This window comes from Dunckerocampus dactyliophorus, chromosome 2, assembly GCF_027744805.1.
Source record: "Dunckerocampus dactyliophorus isolate RoL2022-P2 chromosome 2, RoL_Ddac_1.1, whole genome shotgun sequence".
In the NCBI taxonomy this organism is placed as follows: domain Eukaryota; kingdom Metazoa; phylum Chordata; class Actinopteri; order Syngnathiformes; family Syngnathidae; genus Dunckerocampus; species Dunckerocampus dactyliophorus.
In genome coordinates this window covers 6,081,851-6,103,683 of record NC_072820.1, presented here as the reverse complement: position 1 = coordinate 6,103,683, position 21,833 = coordinate 6,081,851, and the positions used below count along the sequence as shown (strand labels likewise).

Below are 21,833 nucleotides of genomic sequence, written 5' to 3'. Positions count from 1 at the left end.
TTAAGATGGAGAATTCTACATTGGCCACTAGGTGTCATTGTTCAGTGAGACAAGCAACAGACTTGATCGCCAGAATAACAGTCTTTTATTGCAGGTGTAAATGATCGAACAACACACGAGGCACTGTTGTGGCCGTAATCCAGCAAAAACTCAACTCTGAACTCCCGACGTCAGTGCCTGTCCACACATCTGGAAGACATTTAATGCAACACACACGAACACAAGTGTTATTTATTAGGGATGAGCCGGATACTCATTCTAAACGAGTATCCGTTACGGATAACGCATTTTTGCCAAATACGAGCATGAAACAAGCACATCTCGTCATTAACCATAATCGTGATGAAAGAAAATCCTCGTTATGTATTCACTCTTCACGCTCTGTGATTGGCCAGTCACAGGCAGCAACCGCCCCTCCCGAGATAGACTGTGCAGGCTGGAGCCACAGAGGGGTTGATCGGTGCCTCATTCACGTACACGGTGAAAAAGGGCTCGTGTGGCGTTGGCCATTGCCTCCACTTCATTAGGTTTTCCTCAGCTCGCCTCTATTTCGGTTTGTATCTAAAGATACTTGGTAAGCTTGTTTCATAAAGTACGTGGTGCGTTTGACAAGACAGCGCTGTGCAGGCTTGTCTTGCGTCAGTCACTAATGCAACTCAATTGGGGTAGCATGACCGCTTTTTTCCTTAAAATATATTTTTGTCTTATTCCATGAAGTCATCATAAAACAGGCATGCAAATTTTGTTAATTTTCAGTTGGAAGTACACAGACAGTGGTAACAATTACAGGCATTGACTGGTCACAACATTAGGTACACCTGCAGAGCTGCATCAAACATTCTGTATGGCTGTATGGCTATCATACTACATTACATACATACTACATTATGTACATAAGCGTGGTCAAATATTACACCCCTCTCAATACGTTGCAGTATGCACGTTGCATTCTTAAGCTTGTTTTGTAACGTACGTGCCGCATCTCACAAGACAGCTGTATACGGCTCGTACGTCAGTCACTGCCGGGTTGTGGGTTTTTTTTTCATCTGCTTGCTTATAATTTGGCTGGTGATATAAAGTCAGTTGGAGAACTTTGCTTGTAGTACTGAACGCGGTGCTTTTGAGAAAAATGCAGTGAACAAGGCTGACTGATTATTTCCCTCTTTGCCATCAGTGGATGTTTGCATGAATCACCAACTTCACACAGACCACACATTTAAGCGCTACCCATTTCTGTTTAAACCACGCCCACTTCCGGTTTATACCCCGCCCACTCCGAGTACAGATACCAATATGGATACTTTAGATGGGTGAACAGATACAGATAGAGATACAGATACAGATAGTGGTGTACTCGCTCAACCCTATTATTTTATATACAGTATATATTTTATACATATAGTCTTCTTATTTTCTCTTATATCTACTATATTCCATCCATCCATTTTCTATACGCTTCATCCTCATTAGGTTCGCGGGGGCATGCTGGAGCCTATATGAGCCTATATGTGCAGGGCACATATAGACAACCATTCACACTCACATTCATACCTATGGACAATTTAGAGTCGCCAATTAACCTCACCTGCATGTTTTTGGGAATGTGGGAGGAAGCCGGAGTACCCGGAGAAAACCCATGCGCACACGAGGAGAACATGCAAAATCCACACAGAAATGCCCAAGGGAGAATCGAACCCAGGTCTTCCCGATCTCCAGGCTGTTTCCTGTTCCTGTGATGGCCAACATGCTAACCACTAGACCACCGTGCGGTGCGGCCATAAGGTTAAAAACTGTCTTTAGAAGATCGTAGACAGGTTTGCCCTGCTCTAACTACGAAAATATCCCATCTATAAAGAAGGAATCCTACTTCGCAGAAATTCAATTATCATGGTCGGGTCTGGAACCAATTAACTGTGATAAACTAGGGATTACTGTGTATATTTAGTAACCAAAGTATACTGCATGTGTGTCTTGCAGTTCATTTTTAATAAAACCCTTTTAAAAAGGAAATTGATCCAATATCAGTATATTATGTTTTAATCCACGTGGTCATTTTATACAGTCTGCCATCATTCTAACTTGTGATAAATCTAAACATTAGGCTAGGTACCTTATTTTTATGGTTTTAGAATCATGTTTCAAAATATAGTGCACATTTTGGAGGTGAATATGAGCCATGTTTTATCCAAGCCCCATATTAATCACCTATACCAATTTCATGCTTATTTAATCTCAGTAAACAGCGTGTTGTTGTAGTTGCAATTACATTTCAGTCTGGACTGAAGTGGTTGGAAAAACAACATTGTAAGTGTTAGAATTACTCCTATGTGTGACCTAATTAGTATGTTGGAAATGGGCAGACACACACTTCAACCCCCGTATTGATTCTCTTTTGATTCTCTTTTGTTGTGTCCAATAATGGATTCAAGACCCTTGCCTCACTTGCTGTCTCTACAAATGTTTTGTTCTCTCTGTTGTTCCTCCAGACGCCAAAGCCTGCCCTACTGGTGAGTTCATGTGTGCAAACCGCAAGTGTTTGGCCGCCGTCTACGTGTGTGACGGTGACGACGACTGCGGCGACGGCAGCGATGAGCTCAAGTGTACTTCGCCTCTGACCTGCGGGCCCAACCACCTGCGCTGTAACACCTCCGAGTGTGTGCCGCTCATGTGGAGTTGCGACGGAGACCCCGACTGTGCAGATAGTTCAGACGAGGGGCCGGAACGCTGTGGTGTAGATGGCGTCCATCTGGCTAACCGCAGGGCCAACTGCACTGCGGAGGAGTTCCGCTGTGCTAACGGAGAGTGTGTAAGACTGAGCTGGAAATGTGACGGCGATCCCGACTGCAAGGACAAGTCTGATGAGTCTGACTGCCGTGAGTTTCATTCTTATGCTGTTTATTAGTTAGCACTCTCGTTCATGCTCTGTGGTGTCAAGGGCTGGCGACCTCTTGCCTGAAGTCAGCTGGGATAGGCTCCAACTTACCCGTGACCTTATTGACGACAAACTGGGGTGTTCAAACTTTTTCCAGCGAGGGCCACATAGTGAAAAATGAAAGGATGCAAGGGTGACTTTGATATTTTGTAAAGCATATGCTAAGAAGTTATATATATTTCAAGAAAAAAAACTGCATCACAACTTTGTGATATCGGAGAAAAGCATATTATTAGTATGAAATTGGCAATTTTTCATGTTGTTTTTTTTTTTTATTTTCCAAATAGTTCAACTTTCTTTTTAAATAATCTCGCAATATTATGACTTTTTCCCCAACCTAATTTTCCAGAAATGACAACTTTATTTTGTTTGTTTTTCATAATATTACAACTTAACAAATATACTATATTTTCTTCAATATTTCAACTCTACGCTACTAAAATGACATTATTTTTCCTCATACATGTTACGAGTGTATTCTCATAAAAGTTAATTTTTTCTCTTTAGAATACAACTTTTTTCTCTGTTTTAGATTGTTTTATATTTTATTTTATATTCTATTCTATTTTGATTGAAAGAATTTCCAGGCGCAGTCAAGTCATCGAGGGAGACCATTATGGATCTCTTCTCTGCTATTTGCAGACGATGTGGTCCTGATGGCCTCGTCGGGCTGTGACTTTCAGCGTTTACTGCGGCAGTTTGCAGCTGAGTGTGAAGGAATGAGACTCGGCACCTCTAAATCCGAGGCCATGGTTCTCATTCGGAAAAGGGTGGATTGGGAGTTGGGAGTTCAAGTATGTTGGGTCTTGGTCACGAGTGAGGGGAGGTTGGAGCGTGAGGTCGACAGGCGGAATGGCGCAGCGTCTGCAGTAATGCTGTCCCTGTACTGGACCGTCGTGGTGAAGAGAGAGCTGAGCCGGAAGGCAAAGTTCTCATGTCAGTCCATCTATGTTCCCACCCTCACCTATGGTCATGAGCTTTGGGTTGTGACCGGAAGAACGAGATCGCAGATACAAGTGGCGGAAATTAGTTTCCTTCGTAGGGTGGCTGGACTCATCCTAAGAAATAAGGTGAGGAGCTCGGTCATCCGGGAGGGGCTCAGAGTAGAACAGCTGCTCCTTCACATCGAGAGGAGCCAGTTGAGGTGGCTCGGGCATCTAGTCCCAGTTGCCTCCCTGGTGAGGTGTTCCGGGCATGCCCAGCCGGGAGAAGGCCCTGGGGCAGACCGAGGACACACTGGAGGGATTATGTGTCACAGCTGGCCTTGGAACACCTTGGTGTCCTCCCGGTGGAACTGGAAAAGGTGGCTGGAGACCGGGAAGTCTGGACTTCCCTACTGAGACTGCTGCCTCCACGACCCGGACCCAGATAAGCGGAAGAAAATGGATGGATGGATATATTCTATTTTGACTTTATTCTCGTAAAATTACAGCTGTTTTTTTTTTAAATTTTTGCTGTTTTTTAAAAAAATTTCCAACTACTTCAATTTTCTTCTTTCCTCGTAATTATGATGTTATTTCTTTATGGCCGCCTCAGCCGCACTTTGGGCACCCCAGGTATAGGAAACGGATGAATACATATCCGTTTATGCTGTCTGCTGTCGAACCAAAGATTAGATACATGGTCTTTTTAGGTGGCCTTTTTTCTGGACGCCATGTGTCATTCAGTAAAACAGGTCATGTGTTGTCATGGTTTCACAATGGTGTCCTTGAACATGTGAATGGATCTGCTCCTATGAAAATGGAACAGTGATAACTAAACAGTTTCGTGGTCTCCTATTGCATGGTTTCATGAAGGTCAGTTTTATTTCCCATTAGCGTCATGCAGTTTTACTCCCAGAAGCCTTTTCTCATTGACTGGAGAGCAAAAAAGCATGCCAACAAGCTCTCCTCCCCTTTTATCTGAGGTGCTATTTTGTCATTTAGCACATTCCCTGTCTGCAGGCAAGCGCAGTCTAATATAGAATGTGTAAATAAGCATAGTGTGAAGATGAGGGCTTTGCGATAAAGCTGTTTTTGTTTTTTTTTAATAGCTGTCCGGGGCTAGGGGGAGCCCTGAAGCTGTTGTCTCACAAGGCAGAGTGTGAAGCTGAGATACTGTACATGCCATTAGGACGATGTTCTGCACACACTTCAAGTCACTGCTTCCATTCTGGTGTCATTTGATGGGCATTTAAACGAGATGGATGGAGAGGAACAGACCGGGACACTTGTCTTTTTCTGTTTTCACTAACTCTTCTGAGGGTAGATTTCCTATTAAGACATCACATTTACTGCCTGCTCAATTTCAGAAGATGAGCCAACCCACTTGCATTCGTTATTGTGTTGACAACAAGGCGGCTGTATATTCTGTACGTTCATATTCAGAGAAACACATTACACTGAAAAGTGTGGCTGTGTTGTCTTCATTCTGTTCCCTCTGTCCTACTCACATTGTGACACACTTCATTACTTTTTAGCGCGATTCAAAACGAGAAGTTGGTGAGATTTGCGAGCCATATTTTGTTTGTTTTGTGTGATGACCATTCATTAAATCAGAAGTGTCCAGACTTTTTCCAGAGAGGGCCACTTAGTGAAAAATGAAAGGATGCAAGGACCACTTTGATATTTTGTAAAGCAGCGCATGTACATAGATATGTTAAGAAGTGATATATGTTTCAAGAAAAAACTGCATCTCAGCTTTGTGATAGAGGTGATATTATTATTATCAATCTTGGTCTCAGCTCTTTTTTTCACAATTTTTGCTGTTTTTTTTATTTTTATTTCCAAATATTTAGACTTTATGCTTAAATAATCTTCATCAATTTTCTTTTTGCAATATTATGACTTTAGTCCCAGAATATTATTACTTTTTTTGCATAATATTATAACATTTTGCCAAATCTAATTTGCCAAAAATTACAACTTGTTTTTGTCTTGTTTGTTTCTCATATTACAACTTAAGAAAAATAACGCATTTTTTCTTTAATATTTAAACTCTGTGCTACCGAAATGATATTATTTTCCTCATAATACGCTTACGGGCTTACAATAAATTCTGCTTTATAAGCCGCTAATTTTTTCTTAAACTTTGAGCTTTCCGGTTTATACAGCAGTTCAGCTAATTTATGGCTAAATCCTAATCTCGTGACATCTTCTTTACTTCAGAACTACTAATAATTGTTTAGAACAGTAGCTCGGCAGGAGCCAATCACAAGCTATCAGTGCACTCACAACAAGCCTGTCAAGCTATAGGACACCACAGGAGGTCAGTATACAGTACAGGGTATATAACAGTATAACAATATAACAGATATAAGAGATAAGGTAAGAAGCTCGGTCATCCGGGAGGAGCTCAGAGTAAAGCCGCTGCTCCTTCACATCGAGAGGAACCAGTTGAGGTGTCCAGATGCCACCCGCACGCCTTTCTGGTGAGGTGTTCTGGGCATGCCCAGCCGGGAGAAAGCCTAGGACACGCTGGAGGGATTGTGTCTCACAAGTTGGCCTGGGAACACCGTGGTGTCCTCCCGGTGGAACTGGAAGAGGTGGCTTGAGACCGGGAAGTCTGGACTTCCATCTTTTTTCTTTAGTATTTAAACTTTATGCTACTAAAATGATATTGTTTTTTTTTAAGTATTACTTTATTCTCATAGAATTACAACATTTTCTCGTTTCTCGTGAATTATATTTTCAGAATGTACACTTTGGACACCCCTGATAAGCAAGAATTTGTCGTAATTATATTTGAAATTAAGTTGAATCATTCATCATTTCATCATTTTGATGCTACACTGGTTAATACTAGAAGGAGCAATGCCTCCCATTATATTTGTGGGCCAGCCAAACACCACTCATGTTGAGTTAGTGTTTATGCCGATGCTATTGCCACTGCTTGAATTTAAAGATGTACTGATGAAAACAAAAGGTCTTGCTTCTGAATTCTACCCATGTTCCTCCTGAAAGGATGAAAGACGATTAAAACTGTATTCTCACACAGCCCTCCTGACGTGCCGTCCTGATGAGTTCCAGTGTGGTGATGGGTCTTGCATCCATGGCACCAAGCAGTGTAATAAGGTCAACGACTGTCCCGACCACAGTGATGAATCAGGCTGCGTCAACGGTGGGTTCTTTGTCTTAGCAACTTCTGCACTTGGTTCCTGTCTTTTAAATGAATGGGTCACTTTGAATGCATCTTCTCTATTGTCTTAACTGTTTTTCTAGCATAGTTTCTAGGTTGATGTTTTGCTTAAATGTTGCAGCCACCAAATGTGAGGGACCCCTGAAGTTCCAGTGTAAGAACGGGGAGTGTATCGATAGTTCCAAAGTGTGCGACTCTGTCAAGGACTGCAAGGACCGATCAGACGAGCCCAAGAAAGAGTGTGGTAAGAGGATGCTCTCTTTGCATAGTTGGGTACTTTTTGCTGTCCACTGTTTACAAAATATTCTGTTTACCTTGGATTTTTAGACATAAAAATACAAGTGGTGTCTTTCCATGCTGATACAGCATGTTCTGAAATGCACTGCAGTAGCTAGTGCATTGCCACGTAGCTGTCCTCCTTGCACATTGGCAGTAACACAAATCAGTGGTGCAGAATGCAGATTTGGATCACTAAAATATCAGAAACACAGGCTAGTTTGCTCCGGGTTATTAGCTTGCATGGCCAAAATCGTTCGTGGAAAACGTACTGTAGTTGTGGTGACCGTGAAGGAGTAAGATCTCGACGCATGGAGGACGTACAAAATATCTGAACATGCGTTGGCCGCCCTAATTGAAATGCGGGGTGCACGTGTGGCACTCGACACACATAGGAGTCCGAAAGTGCTATGTACGAAAAAAATGTACGTTTTGCCCAAACCTGACACCAGCAAAACGTACAAAAGACACGTTGGCCGTGCGGATGACACATGAAAACACACAAAGTGCATAAGTTTGTCTTGCAACCTGAAAAACAAGACATGACAGAGAACTTCTGCGGCTCAAAAATCATTACGTCACACGTGTGTTTTTTTTTGCACGTAGACCGGCCGTAGGGGCCCATACAACCGGTTGTGACCTAGGCTTTAGTCAACCTCCATAATTTAGTGGGTGAAAAGGTGTTTTGGTAACATTAGTGAGTTCTCAGGAATAGGACGTATGTATCAACTGTCATGGATAACAGTATGTAATGACAACTGCTATATTTGTTAGTCTTTATCTCTTTACCTTTCAGGTCTTCATTCTTCATTCTGAATTATTTTAGACACTACAGTACATTAGACTATCTGACTATATTATTGTGCATCATAGTTTCCAATTCATTTTACCAAAACTATTGATTGTTATAGTGGTCTAACGGTATGTCGTCGTCATGGTTCAATACGTACCTCAGTATGAAGGCCACGCTTCGGTTCATTTACAGTACAGTAAGGGTACAAATGCAGAACATAAAACTGCTTAGTTTTGTCTTTAATCATTTTGAAAATGAAGCATGGACATTCATTTGCAATCTGCTGGCAGCTAATTCTCCAAAAAATTAAAATTAAAATTAAAATTAAAATGTGGAGGTGCATCACTGCCGAATGCTTTTGTGTTGAATGATTTTTAAAATGAAGCATGAAAAAGAATTTGCAATCAGCTGGCGGGTAATTCTTTAATAAATACAATTTTAACATAATAAAAAAAATAAGAATACTAAATAAAATAACAAAATAAATACAAATAAATAATTTAAAAAAATAGTATTTTTTTTTTTTTTTAAATCTATTCCAAAATGTAGTCCACTTTTAGCCACACTAGTTGTGGAGGTGCATAGCAACGCCAAATGTACACTTCCTGTCCCTCGCTTGAAATGTGTACAGAATGGAAGATCAGTCCGGAGCTTTCGGTTCGGTACAGCTGTGTGCCCATTTGATCTGAACACAGACACATGTATGTGTAATCATTGTTAATGATTGTTGTCTTAATAACTAGTAATTGCAAGCTATATGCAATTAAACCTAAAAAATGCTTGCTGTACTAATTTGGGTTAAGCACACCTAAACCTTACACGCTGGCATTGCAATTGACATTGATTGATTGACTGCTTATTTCGAGCCACAAAATAAACACACATTGTACAATGCTGGACACGCTGCACCCACACCGGGCAGAGTAAACAGGAACATGGACATGATATAAATGACAAGCAGGTGAAATTTCATTTTAGCTCCATCAGCTTCTTACTGTAAACCGTGTGACAAAATAACAGTGCCATAGGGTGTAACTCACCAAGAAATACAGCACAGTAGAGGTGTGTGATATAGTAAACAAATGACAACAATGGAAAACATCCAGCATTTTGTGTTCGTACAAGAAAAGCATGTGTGTGTGAGCGGGGAAAAAAAATTCTTGTTCCCATTCCATTACCAGTATTGGTGGACGACATGAAAGCGACCACAGCTCCACTGTCACCGAGCACAACATGGAAGAAAGCTCAGTATGGCTCATTTTTACTGATGTTCACAATGAATGGTACAAAAATAATTGATACGTCCCACACTACTGTCTGTAATTTGTATTCGCATGCGTTAACACAGTTTGTAGATGCTTGCGGTCTTAGATTTTGGAACCAGATGTTGGAACCATACAACTATTTGTTAATGTGTGTCAGCAGAGCGTCCCTCTCCAGCCCTGCATAGTAAAAAAAACAACAACATTTACTGCAGTAAATGAATTTCAACACATTATGTAGCATCATCGTGTTTGCCTTTGCCTCTACTAACTGCACCTGCAGTACATCTCTCCCGTTACCTCAAAGCCTTCAGACGCACACTCCAATTAGAGGAAGCCTGGCTGATCACAACAAGAGCCTGCTTGTTCTCATTACTTTCAAACAGGAGGGAAACGTCTTTTGCTGTGTGATAATCTCCCTGTTCTACATCCTGCTCGCTGACTCTATACTTGACTTCATCTCTTCATCAAGAAGAGTTGGTGAACAAAGGCAGCAGTAGAAAAAAAATGTCTCTTTCATCCCTTTTTCCTGTCTTGCTGTTTTCTATAAATGGCACCAATACAAAATAGGGAGAAAAAGTTGGCCTGGCAATTTATGAGCTTTGGGGGTAGTATGACAGTCATCAAAGGCAGGATGCTGCTTGTGTGTTAGGGCGTACTGACATTAGGTCATTCGTACCGTGTTGAACTTGGGTGTGATTCTGCTGGCCAGCACACTCTTCTAAAGCCACGAGTAACTGAGCCATCCATAAAAATGTCGATTTTTGACACACAGTTCGCTTCTCCCACTCTAAACCATCCTCCTAGCTTGATGTTGACGTTTGGGATCAGCATTTGCAATAAAAAGTGACCGTTGTAATTATTAGCTGCGGAACCCTCCGCATTGCTCGTCAATTGCCAATGTTCACCCACAGTGAAGGAAGCTAACAAGCTAAATACACAGACGCATAATCCAGGTTTAAGTGCTAAATATGCCTTGCACACTTACTAAACACATTTTAAGTTATAAAAATGTATATTTCACCACCACTAATGAATAATAATGTAAGATGATTGATAGAACAGATGGAATCGGAGTCACAGTTTAGCCTTTAGCCTGGTCCTCAGGCATGCGCTACAACAGTACTTCCCCTGCTGTGTGGCCACAATCACCCTTCAAAGCAGCTAGCGGTGGTACGCGTGTACATAAACTACACTGCTTGCCTAATGTAATCTCAGTAATGTCTTAAGAGCACATATTTATGTTCACCTCACTGTTAGTTTGGAGGCCGGATTTTAAGAAAGTTGACTGTAGAAGCTACTGCTACTGTAGCAGCACTCGCAGGGGGCCGCGTCACGTCATTTCGCTGTATGTATGCTGTACATTTTATGTTTTATTGTTGCTTCGTCACTCTGTTGGGGTTTTTCAAAAATGTATTAATTAATAAATGATTTCTGTTTCATGGTTGAATACGGCCTACAGTATTATTAGTCCAAATAAATGCATATTTAAGCAAATTGTACATATTACTGGCCCAAATTCAGCATTTTCAAGCATAAAAATGGCAAAATGAACAAAAATACACTCAAAGTATTTAGAATTCAGTATTCAGACGCAATACGAAGTGTAATACAGTATCTGTGACTTGTGCCGGCCTTTAAGAAGTTGGGCCTGGGAAGTGACGCTAGTGAAAGTTGACTATAGCTGAGTGCTAGCAGCAGGTTAGCAGTGTAGAAAGTGGCCGACAGCAACTCCTGTGTGAATGTTCACTGACTATGTGTTCTCTGCTTGGTAATAAAGCGATTGAAGTGCATACTGAACCCCTCCTTAACGTCAAACAGCGGCAGTATTCTCCACTTCAGGTGTCAGTAACGTTACATTGATGAGATCTTATGTCAAAGATGTCTTATTTTCTATTATTATGTCTGCTATACTGGGTAATACAAGTGTAATAGTAGTGCGGTGAACTGTCAGGGGGGGTGTGAGAGACAGGGAAGAACTTCAGTATTAGTGCACAGGTTGAAAATGTTAATGCCCGCCTGACAAAAGTGTATAAAGTGTACTGTGAGTGGTTTTACAGTCTTAAAACATATATAATAATTGTAAACAAATAAAGTCATCTATTTTGCGGATTTGACTTTTTGCGGGTTGTTTTGGGAACCTATCCCGCGCGATAAACGAGTGAACACTGTACATATTTTTGGCCTAAATTGAGCATTTTGAAGCATAAAAGTGGCTAAACGAACTAAAATACAAATGTAAGGCATTCAGAAAATGCATTGAAAGACATGTTTGGATATGTAGTATTCTACGCTGGTCACGAGGTGGTCAGTAATGTTACACTGATTGTCCCTGATGATACACTGAAAATAACCACCGCAGGAAGTAACGGGAAGTAAAAGAACATTAACAACAAACTCTCCAACAAATTTTCCATTTTTAAATAAGGAACCCTACTTCACGGAACTCCACTTATCAAAGTCGGGTCTGGAACCAGTTTAAAAAACAAAGGATGACTGTGTTATTGTTATTTGTGTAAATGTTCCGCTTCACTGGATTCTGTGTGATACGGACTGGTGAATAAATGTCGACTGTTCCATCTACGATGCACCAATTTTGCAGGATTTCTCTGTGAAAGAGGCTAATGCTTTTACTCATTACTCTTTTACTCTTGAGGCTGAAAGCTCAATTAGAAATTACTCCTCACCAGAAAATCATGTTAAGGAAGGAATGCTGACCTCTGCCAGGGAAGCTAATTACAAATTACCAAAAAAAGGTGGTATTGGAGTGTTTTTATTTCATTTGGCACCCATTCTTTTTTTTTTCTTTCAGCGACCTTGCATCTCCCTCCCTCTGTCCTCTAACTCCTTTTTGTTCTCTGATCATTAAAAAAAAGTGTACACACACTCGTTGCTCTGCTCTCTCAACCGTTTGTTTTGAAGATGTTCCTCCAACTGCCACAAACAACACAAACACACTCACAAGGCTCTTAACACTGCACCGAAACCAACACAAACCCGTGCCTGCATTTACACCATTCGACGTACATCAGAAAAAATAAATGCAATGCATTTCTCTCCACGCTCCGGCACGCAGTTTTATGTATTTCCCATCTCATTAGAAATAATGGCCTGTACAGTACAGACTCACTACTTTGCATGCCCGTCGATTGTTAACATTGCTCTCTCGCTTCATGCTTTCACTGGGAAAATCTCTTAAAAATGGCCGCGACATAATGGGTTGTCATGGTGAAAAAGAGCTGAAGGTGGAGGCGGAGAGAGAAGGCAGAGGATGTTGGCCCACGGGGAAAGAAAAGTGACCTCTAAATCACGGCCGCACTTGATGGAGTTGTGAGGAAAATACATGTCGTATTCCTCCTGTAACTCTTCCAATTCCAAGAAAGAGCAATTACTGAATCTTGCTTTTCATCTGTCCGCACTTCATTTTCAAGAGGAGTGCAGGAGGCCTGAATGGCAGATGACTGTCACTCAGCCATGTGAGTTAGAGATGGGAATATAACGTCGCCTATTGCTCGGCTTAAGGTCTGCTGGCACTTGATGTATACAACACAAAGTAGACTACTTTAATCACAAAACATGCATCATTTAGCCTTAGAAGCGAAATAAAGGCTCCATGCAGATTATTCTGATATTAAAACTGGTTCTATTTTCAGTACGCAAAGATAAGATGAGGATGTGTGGGTTGTTTTTTTTTTAGGACTGTCAAAAATAGCGTGTTAATAGGGCTAATTTCCATCCATCCATTGATTTTCTATACCGCTTCTCCTTATTAGGGTCGCGGGGTTATGCTGGAGCCTATCCCAGCTGACTTCGGGCAACAGGCGCGGTACACACTGGACTGGTCGCCAGCCATTCGCAGGGCTAGCGCTAATTTATTTAATTAATTACGTAAACATTTTTGGTGTAACTAATGCATACGCAAAGCCACGCTTCTCTGTAATGACGGCAGATGGAGGCACGGCGTCCCCACAGTCTGACGCTCTTTTATACCTTTATTCTGACCTGAAAACATCACCATGCACGTCGTGCTTTTCCGCATGCACGTCAATGCCCTGACGCTTTGCGTTCACATTGACAAGTCGCATGTTTTTGGTAATATGAACGACCACATAAAAAAATCTGATTTTATAAAGAAATCAGAATCGGGCATCATACTCTGCAGTATGACCGTAGCCTGAGTAACTCTAATGCGGGTAATCGAGTAATGCGGAAGTACAGTGTGCTGCATTTAAGTATGCTCAGAAATCCCAGAAAATACACTCAAGACATGTGAATTCAACTTAAATGACGTGGTATCTTTGAACGCAACCCCTAATTGCTCATAATAACATTGCTCATAAAAAATTAAAGTGTGATTGAAATGTTCAGCATATTTCAGACATAGTTGCGAGTGGTGATTAATCATGATTAATTAATTTGTAACTGTGATTAATCTGATTAAAATAGCAATTGTATTGTGCAATTCCCTGAAAGATAAATTCATCATATTCCTCACTTCTATTTTCCTGACCCTTTCCAAAACTCACATACAGTGGCACAATTTAATGAGATACAAGAACTCCGTCTATCCATCCATCCATCCATCCATCCATCCATCCATCCATCCATCCATCTTCTGATAAATTATTGTTTTGGACTTCTTTAGAGTTTAAAGTAGTGTACTTAATCAAGTGTCCGTTACCTGCATGAACACACAGCTGAGTAAAATGTCAAAATAGGTGCAATGCAAATTGGATGTAAACTGCCCATTGCAGTATAACCTTAGAACAAGGTTTCTATAGACTCCTGCTAATGCACTGGCTGAAACCCTGCTTTCAATGACTGGTTGAGTGGGTAACAAATAAAGATCAGTGGGTGGTGAATGAAGAAAGCTGTTGGCAATGTTAAATATTCATGGTCTCCAATTTGGAGTGTTGTTTCTTTAGTACTTTAATCCATTTTGTCTTTATCAACCCTGTGCAGTTGTCAGCCGTTTATTGTGCAGCGGTGCATATTTGTTTGTGTAAAGCCTGAATGCTGCATGGAACTAAATGATGAAGGGTTTCTTTGGGTTTTTGGGGGGTTTTTTTGGATCGGTCTGGTCTTTGGTTTCACCATGGCTGCCTACGGGATTTTCACTAACCATTCACTGAACTTGGTTTGGTTTATAAAGTAATAGTGGGAAGGATGCTTGTATGTCGAGTAGGTGTTGGGGTCATTGAGCTGAACACAGACGTGGGGGAAAAATTCAAGAGATTCAAGATTCAAGATTCAAGAGAGTTTTATTGTCATGTGCATGGTAAAACGGCAGTTATATTATGCAATAAAAATCTTATTCTGTTCATTCTCCCAAGAAAAGAAAGAAAACACAAGAAAGAATAAGAACATAAGAAACATAAATACCAATAAATTAAGCAACAACGACAGAAGAGACATCAATACAAATAAATATACAAATAAATAAATAAATAAATAAAGTGCTATGAGTGTGTGTTGCGTGCGGCGTGTGTGAGTGCTTCGTTGAGAAGCCTGATGGCCTGTGGGTAAAAGCTGTTTGCCAGCCTTGTGGTCCTGGACTTCAAACTCTTGTAGCGTCTGCCTGACGGTAGGAGTGTGAATAATGAGTGTTGTGGATGTGTGCTGTCCTTGATGAGGTTGTGTGTTCTGCGTAGGACTCTAGTTTTATAAATGTCTTCCAGTGAGGGGAGGGCTGCCCCAACAATGTTCTGTGAGGTCTTGATCACCCGCTGGAGTGCCTTCCTATCACGTGTTGTACAGTTACCGTACCAAACAGTGATGGAGGCGGTAAGGACACTTTCGATAGTGCATCTGTAGAAGCAACTCAGGATTGTGGTGGACATGCCAAATTTCCTCAGTCTTCTCAGGAAGTACAGTCTCCTTTGGGACTTCTTCAGAATTTGTTGGGTGTTGTGAGACCAGGTGAGGTCCTCGCTGATGTGCGTGCCAAGGAACTTGAAGGTTTTCACCCTCTCCACCTCAGTCTCATCAATAAACAGGGGTCTATGCGGCTCCTTTTCCCTTGTTCTTGGGTCGATGATCATCTCTTTAGTCTTATCTGTATTGACTATGGTGGTGGACTTAAAGCAGGTCGGTACAGATGCTTGTGCAAGCGACAGGTTAAATATGTCAGCAAGCACATCAGCTAGCTCTGATGAGCAAACCCGAAGTGCACGTCCTGAGATGTTGCTGCTTTTCGTGGGTTTGTTTTGTTCAGAACCCTGCGCACATCAGCTGATGTCACCATGAGAGGTGAGTCCTGTGTGCTCCCCAAGTCTAGCCACCCTCTCTGCTCATCAGGAGTTTGGGTGTCAAAGCGGGCATAGAACTCATTCAGCTCATCTGGAAGAGTGGTCATATTTGTATTTGTTTGTCCATTTGTTTGTTCATTAGTATTCTACTTCCTAGTTCATGGAGGTTGTAAACATTCCATGGATGCAATATGCCCCATTTCCACTACATGGTACATAATCAGCTCATCTCTACTCTCTTAATGACACGTATCCACGGGCAAAAGTAGGTATTGTGAGGTACTACAGTCAAACCTAGGTTTTTGTACACCCCAGCTATGGAATGATTTTGTTTTCGTAGACAATTTTTGTCCCAAAAAATGCATCCACAATACAGACCATTTGACATTTATAGTTGTTTTACATTGTTTTCTGTGTGTAAAACTATAATTATTATGTATTAAATGTATTTTTTTCCATATTTTTAGGTTTCTGGAACGGATTAATTGGATTTACATGATTTCCTATGGGAAAAATGTACTCGATTTGGTTTTCGTCAAACCTTTTGGAACTAATTCAGAATGAAAACAGAGGTACTACCATATGTTTAGTATCCGTTCAGCTTTTGTTCAAAGCATGTTGAGATGGTGTTATACAGTAAACCCACATTTATTGCTGGTAAGTGACGAATTTTCGCAAAAATTTTTACAGTTAGTACATAGAAACCTGTTTATGGCCTTCTTAATATGTTTTTAAACATCATTAGAGCCCTCTATACATGAAATAAAACGCCTATAGTCACCTTTACACTCTTATTACCCAATATTGTAGACATAATAAGAGTAAATAAGCCATTTAAGACAGAAATAAGACTGGTGCTCGTGTTTGTTGCTATAAATGTGTTCCCTAGGGAAGGTGAGTGGCAGGTGGACAGAAAGTGACATGGGGGTTTAGAGTTGTTGGTGAGTTACTGCAGTTCCTGGCAATCAAGTCTGGTGCTTGTGTGTCTCATTGAACATTTCAGTAAGATTACTGACCAGTGTAGAATACTACATCTCATTCACAGCATATTTGAATGAATCTTCTGAATGCCTTATATTTGTATCTTAGTTCATTTAGCCATTTTTATGCTTGAAAATGCTTAATTTAGGAAAAAACATACATGAAAGGCAGGGAAGTGCAGCGTGGAAGGAGCTTCATGCAGCCAAGAAATAGTACGTGGAGCCCGACCATAACGGCAAGGTGTTCCGGGGAAGTGGCGCTGAAACCGGGCCTCCAGCAGCCTGGATATAGTGCCTGAAGCCCGGCCCGAATGGCTGCCATTTCTTCCGGTCGGCCGATTAAGCATCAAAACTAGGAATCCATTCAGCCATTCATTATCCGGGGTCGGGTCACGAGGCAGAGAAACCCAGTCTTCCTTCTCCCTGACCAGATCCTGACGCATTCCCTGACTAGTTGAGAGACATAATCTCTCCAAAATGTCCCGGGTCTTTCCCGAGGTCTCCTAACGGTCAGAGGAATCCAGAAGAAGCTAGGAATCGAAATTTAAAAACTGGAACATTGGAACGTTGGAACGTTACCCCCGGTTCCCATCAATGGTCCCTTTCCATGTATTTACTGTTTTATTGTGTCACTGCAGTGAAAAACCTAATCAAAACTGTGTTTTGTGTGAAGAAAAGAAAAGAAAATATTCGTAGCCAGACATTCATTCTGTTACATCTTCTTGTTTTTGCCTCTTCCATTTAATGAGGCTCAATTTATAAGCAGCGCATCAGTTAGATCTCCTGCCTTGCTCCTTAGCTGCCATCTGAGGATCTCCGCTCGCAGCCTCCATCGTCTGTGCTCTTATCGCATGACGAACCTGAGCGCGATGTTGCCTCTCTTTGATTTCATCTTCAAGAACATCTGATGAGGATGGATATAAAAGCAGCTGACAGTACAAGACGGGAGATATCATGAAATTGCTTGAAGATGAGATTCACTTCCTCAAACACCCAAACCAAACATCTTTTTCCTGCGCTAAATAAGGCTTTGACCAGCATTGTGTGATTTCATGTACCTCATCTCTGATTGGCTGCTTCTTACACTTGTGTCCTATTTTTCCAGGGCTTAACGAGTGCACGATCAACAATGGCGGCTGCTCCCACGTCTGCATGGACCGACCCATTGGATTTGAGTGTCAATGCCCTGCCGGCTACCAGCTGCTGGACAAGAAGACTTGTGGTGGTAAAAATCTTTTTGTCGATTGACAGTTTACGTCCAGTGGGTGCTGACTAAATAGTATGAGCGATGCTTTTGGCAGCACTCTTGCTGTCATGTTTTGTGCTGCTTTTCAGTCCCCCAGGAAAAGTAAGACACACACTCTCACCCCAACTCCTTTTAACACAGATGTTTCTCTAAAAGGAAGATTAAAGTAATTGACACAGAAACACCCTTTTGTCCTCTAGATAGTTTCCTCCCATCAGTTACCAGAGACAGCGTAGTTCATCACCCATTATACAGGAGCTCTTCTCCTTCTAAAATGCATTACTTTACTTAGACTTTAGTCAGGCGCCCATCTGATGCTGCTCATGAGGATGAATCAGTCACTCGTCTGTCTCTCCGCCAGTTGATGGATAACCTCTCTTCCCTCTCCTCCCTGCAGACATTGATGAATGTGAGGACCCGGACGCCTGCAGCCAGATCTGCATCAACTACAAGGGGGATTTTAAGTGCGAATGCTATGAAGGGTACGAGATGGATCCAGTCACAAAGACCTGCAAGGCGGAGGGTGAGTGCTAAATCATTAACGGAGCAGGAAAGCGGTAGGGTGTGTGACAGGATAGGATTTACATTGAGGGTTTTACATATGAGATTCATTTTTAACCTGACGTGCCACATCATGGTTGGTTTCACAGTTCTGTTGGTGAAGGAGATATATCTGTTGGGAGAGGAGTTTTGCCGTCTTTGTTGTCTTTTCAAGCTCAACTCTCCAAGCTGATTGATACTTGTTAGCACTAGCGACTAGTGTTTAGTGTTAGTTCGGAGAATACACAAACCACCCTTTCTTTTAGGGAAAGTCAGCAGCTTCCGAACTCCTCTTATCTGTCAGTGTTTCAAGTACATGGCCCGCCACAAATACATTTGGGCCGCCACAAATACATTTGGCTCGACCTTTTCCCCTGCACTCATAAACACATAATAATAGGACTGTCTGTGAATGCAGATTATTGTATAATACAGTAGATGGCATCGTAACTGTGCTTCTTAACGCACCTCACACGCACCTGGTCTGCCAGAGAATAAGAAGATGCAGGCGGGATCAGTGGTGCCAACTTAGTGACTTTATCACTATATTTAGCAGTAGAGTAGTCAGACCCCTCTAGATTCAGATTTTCAGAAAAGCAACTTGCAACGAACCTAGCTACTTTTTCTGGTCTTAATGGTAGGGGTGTCCCGATCCAGTATTGATATTGGATATCGGACCGTTATCAGCAAAAAAGCGAGTTTTGGATTACAGATGACAGCATTCATTAATTATAAACGGAATATTCGTAGTTAGAACATAGAAAACCTGTTTGTCTTTCTACATACGATTTTTACCATGATTAGAGCCCTCTAGACATGAAATAACACCCCTATAGTCACCTTTAACCTCCTATTATTCTTTGTTTACACCAAATTGATAACTGCATGAACACAAGAGATGGCCACCGCTGTAAACATAGCAGGTTACCGACCTAACTAGTTAGCCTCCAATTTCCATCCATCCATCCACCCATCCATCCACCCATCCATCCATCCATCCATCCATCCATCCATCCATCCCTCTTCTGTGCCGCTTCTATGTTTATTCTAAGCTTAAAAAAGGGTTTCAAACGAAGTGTGGAAGAAGAACAAAGTAAGAAGCCAAAAGCTTACCACTTCCACACTGAATGGGAGGAAAACTTGCTCCCACTATGTCGTGTCGGACATGCCATGGCTGTCTCCATGCAGTGTGAAGGTAATCTAAAAAGTCATGTCTCATCCATGACACCTAGTGACCAGAATACTACATATCACTTGTCTTTCAATATTTTTTTACTAAGAAAAGGCAATAGTCAACCACGAGACAGCAATCATTAATTAATGAATGAATTTTTTTTAAAATGCAATAGAATGAGTTATGTTTGAACGCCGCTATAGCGAGGGACAACTGAGATTATTCCAAATGTAATTACAGTAATTTCAATGGGAAATGTTTTAAAATCTGAACAAATCGGAGGTTAGAACAGTGGTGCCCACAGGACTGCAATCTAATTGCGGTGGTGGGTTCCAGCGGGGAAGTCTAATTTGCATACCTGTCGCGTGCATGATGCGTGTGCAAGTCATTTTTATGGAAGCTGTGGGAGGCAAAAAGTGAGCAAAAACACGAAAGGCAAAACAAATATGTTTAGAAATACACATGAACTTTTTTCTGTCGCTTCTTTTTGTGTTTATGCCACAAGTGAGACGGAGCAATTTGTAAGGGAAAAGCAGCACCTGCTTTCCAGTCTCCAAAGGTGTCCAATAAGTAGGGGTGTCCCGCTACAGCTTATTCACTCATGATATCAGCATGACTCATTTTGTTGTGTGGAATGTTAGAAAAGCTTGATCAAGTGATATTACTCAAACGAACAACAACAATCAGCAACAGTAGGTATGAGAAAAACAGACCCTATTACTTCTTTCAGCATCTGGGGTATAAAGTTTTATCCACAATGTTGGATAGGTATAATATAGCGAGGTTTGAGGTGCTCAGTGAAGGGTTTAAACCCAACACTACTCACCACCGACAGAGGCTGGCTCTTTTCTGTTATAACTAATGACTTCATGTCGACCTATGGGAGTTTGAGTTTCCCGTGCGATGCTGCTTCAAGTGCGCGATGAGGTTGATCGTATTGAACTTGAGAACTTTGTGCATGACAACTTTTGCATTCAGCATTCGGACTTAAACGGAAAATACTGCCACACGCTTGATATTACTCCTACACCTTGCTAAACACGCTAGCACACGCTGATCGTGTGGGCTCTATGCAGCCGCTGCTGGATAGATGTGCTGAGGCGGAACCTGGAATCGACAGCTTGTGTCAGAGTGACAATATCGGAGAGTTTAGATGCAGGCCGATATACAGTCATCCCTCGCCACATTGCACTTCGAATTTCACAGCTTCAGTCTATCATGATCTTTCAAAATATATCAATTAATAAATCATCGCGGTTTTGTGGTTGATGACGGCCTGTTATTAGTAAAAAAATGCATGTTTAAACAAATGATACGTATTTTTGGCACAAATTAAGAATTTTCAAGCATAAAAATGGCTAAATGAACTAAAATACAAATAGAAGGCATTCCAAAAATGCATTCAAAGACATGTTGGTATGTGGTATTCTATACTGGTCACTAGATGTCAGTAATGATACATGAGCCACCACAAGAAGTCCCAGAAGTAAAAAAACAACAAGGAACTATCTGAACGCTAACGTGTGAGTCTATATTATATCTTATGTTACATTATTATGTAGTGGTGTCCCGATACGATATTGATATCGGATATCGGTCCGATATCAGCCAAAAAAACAGTATCCGATCATATCGGCCTGCAACTAAAATCTCTGGCACTCCGATACAAGTAGTCTCCTACCCAACAGCAGCCTTGCTGTGCGTGCAAGCGGCGTCTAGAACGTAAACAAAGGCAAGGAAGGCGCAGAGGAATACGAGCTAACACCAAGTTAGCACACCTCACAGACTCTCCTTAACGTGCATTTTTCTTGCAAATGCGCGGTTTTTAGTGAATAAAATGGACGTGTTACAATTCCCACAGTAAGACGATTCACGGGTTAAGATAAAAATCAGAAACGCTATATTTTAAAAACAGAACAATTTCATACAATTTGATACAGCCTACAAACGATACAATTCGATACGATTCAACGGTTACATTTGTTGATGTAGACATTAATCTTACATTAGAAAATGTGACATTCTTATAGTACAGTGTTTTCAAATGTGTAAAAGAGTACATTATATCCTCAAGCATGCTGTCAGGCAGGGTCCTCAACCAACGTGTCGTGAGAAATGTTCAAGCGCAGTGGTTTAAAAAAAAAAAAAAACACTTAAAAGAATCAGATCATTTATAAATAACTACATCAAATGTTATGTAAAGTGATATAAATTTTGGAAAAATGGGCCATTATTTTATTGAAAAAAAGAATATGCAGTTATAAAT

General features: G+C 41.2%; 1 protein-coding gene across 3 annotated transcripts in view; it reads left to right on the top strand.

The window, feature by feature from the left end:
* LOC129168718 (low-density lipoprotein receptor-related protein 8-like) overlaps window positions 1-21,833 on the top strand; it is a 108,078-nt gene that overhangs the window by 66,324 nt on the left and 19,921 nt on the right. For all 3 annotated transcript variants that reach the window (XM_054754330.1, XM_054754319.1, XM_054754310.1), the window contains 5 exons: window positions 2,487-2,873; window positions 6,908-7,030; window positions 7,170-7,292; window positions 17,713-17,832; window positions 18,251-18,376. In XM_054754330.1, coding sequence (XP_054610305.1) covers window positions 2,487-2,873; window positions 6,908-7,030; window positions 7,170-7,292; window positions 17,713-17,832; window positions 18,251-18,376 — 879 coding nt within the window. The remainder of the gene's footprint in view (window positions 1-2,486; window positions 2,874-6,907; window positions 7,031-7,169; window positions 7,293-17,712; window positions 17,833-18,250; window positions 18,377-21,833) is intronic.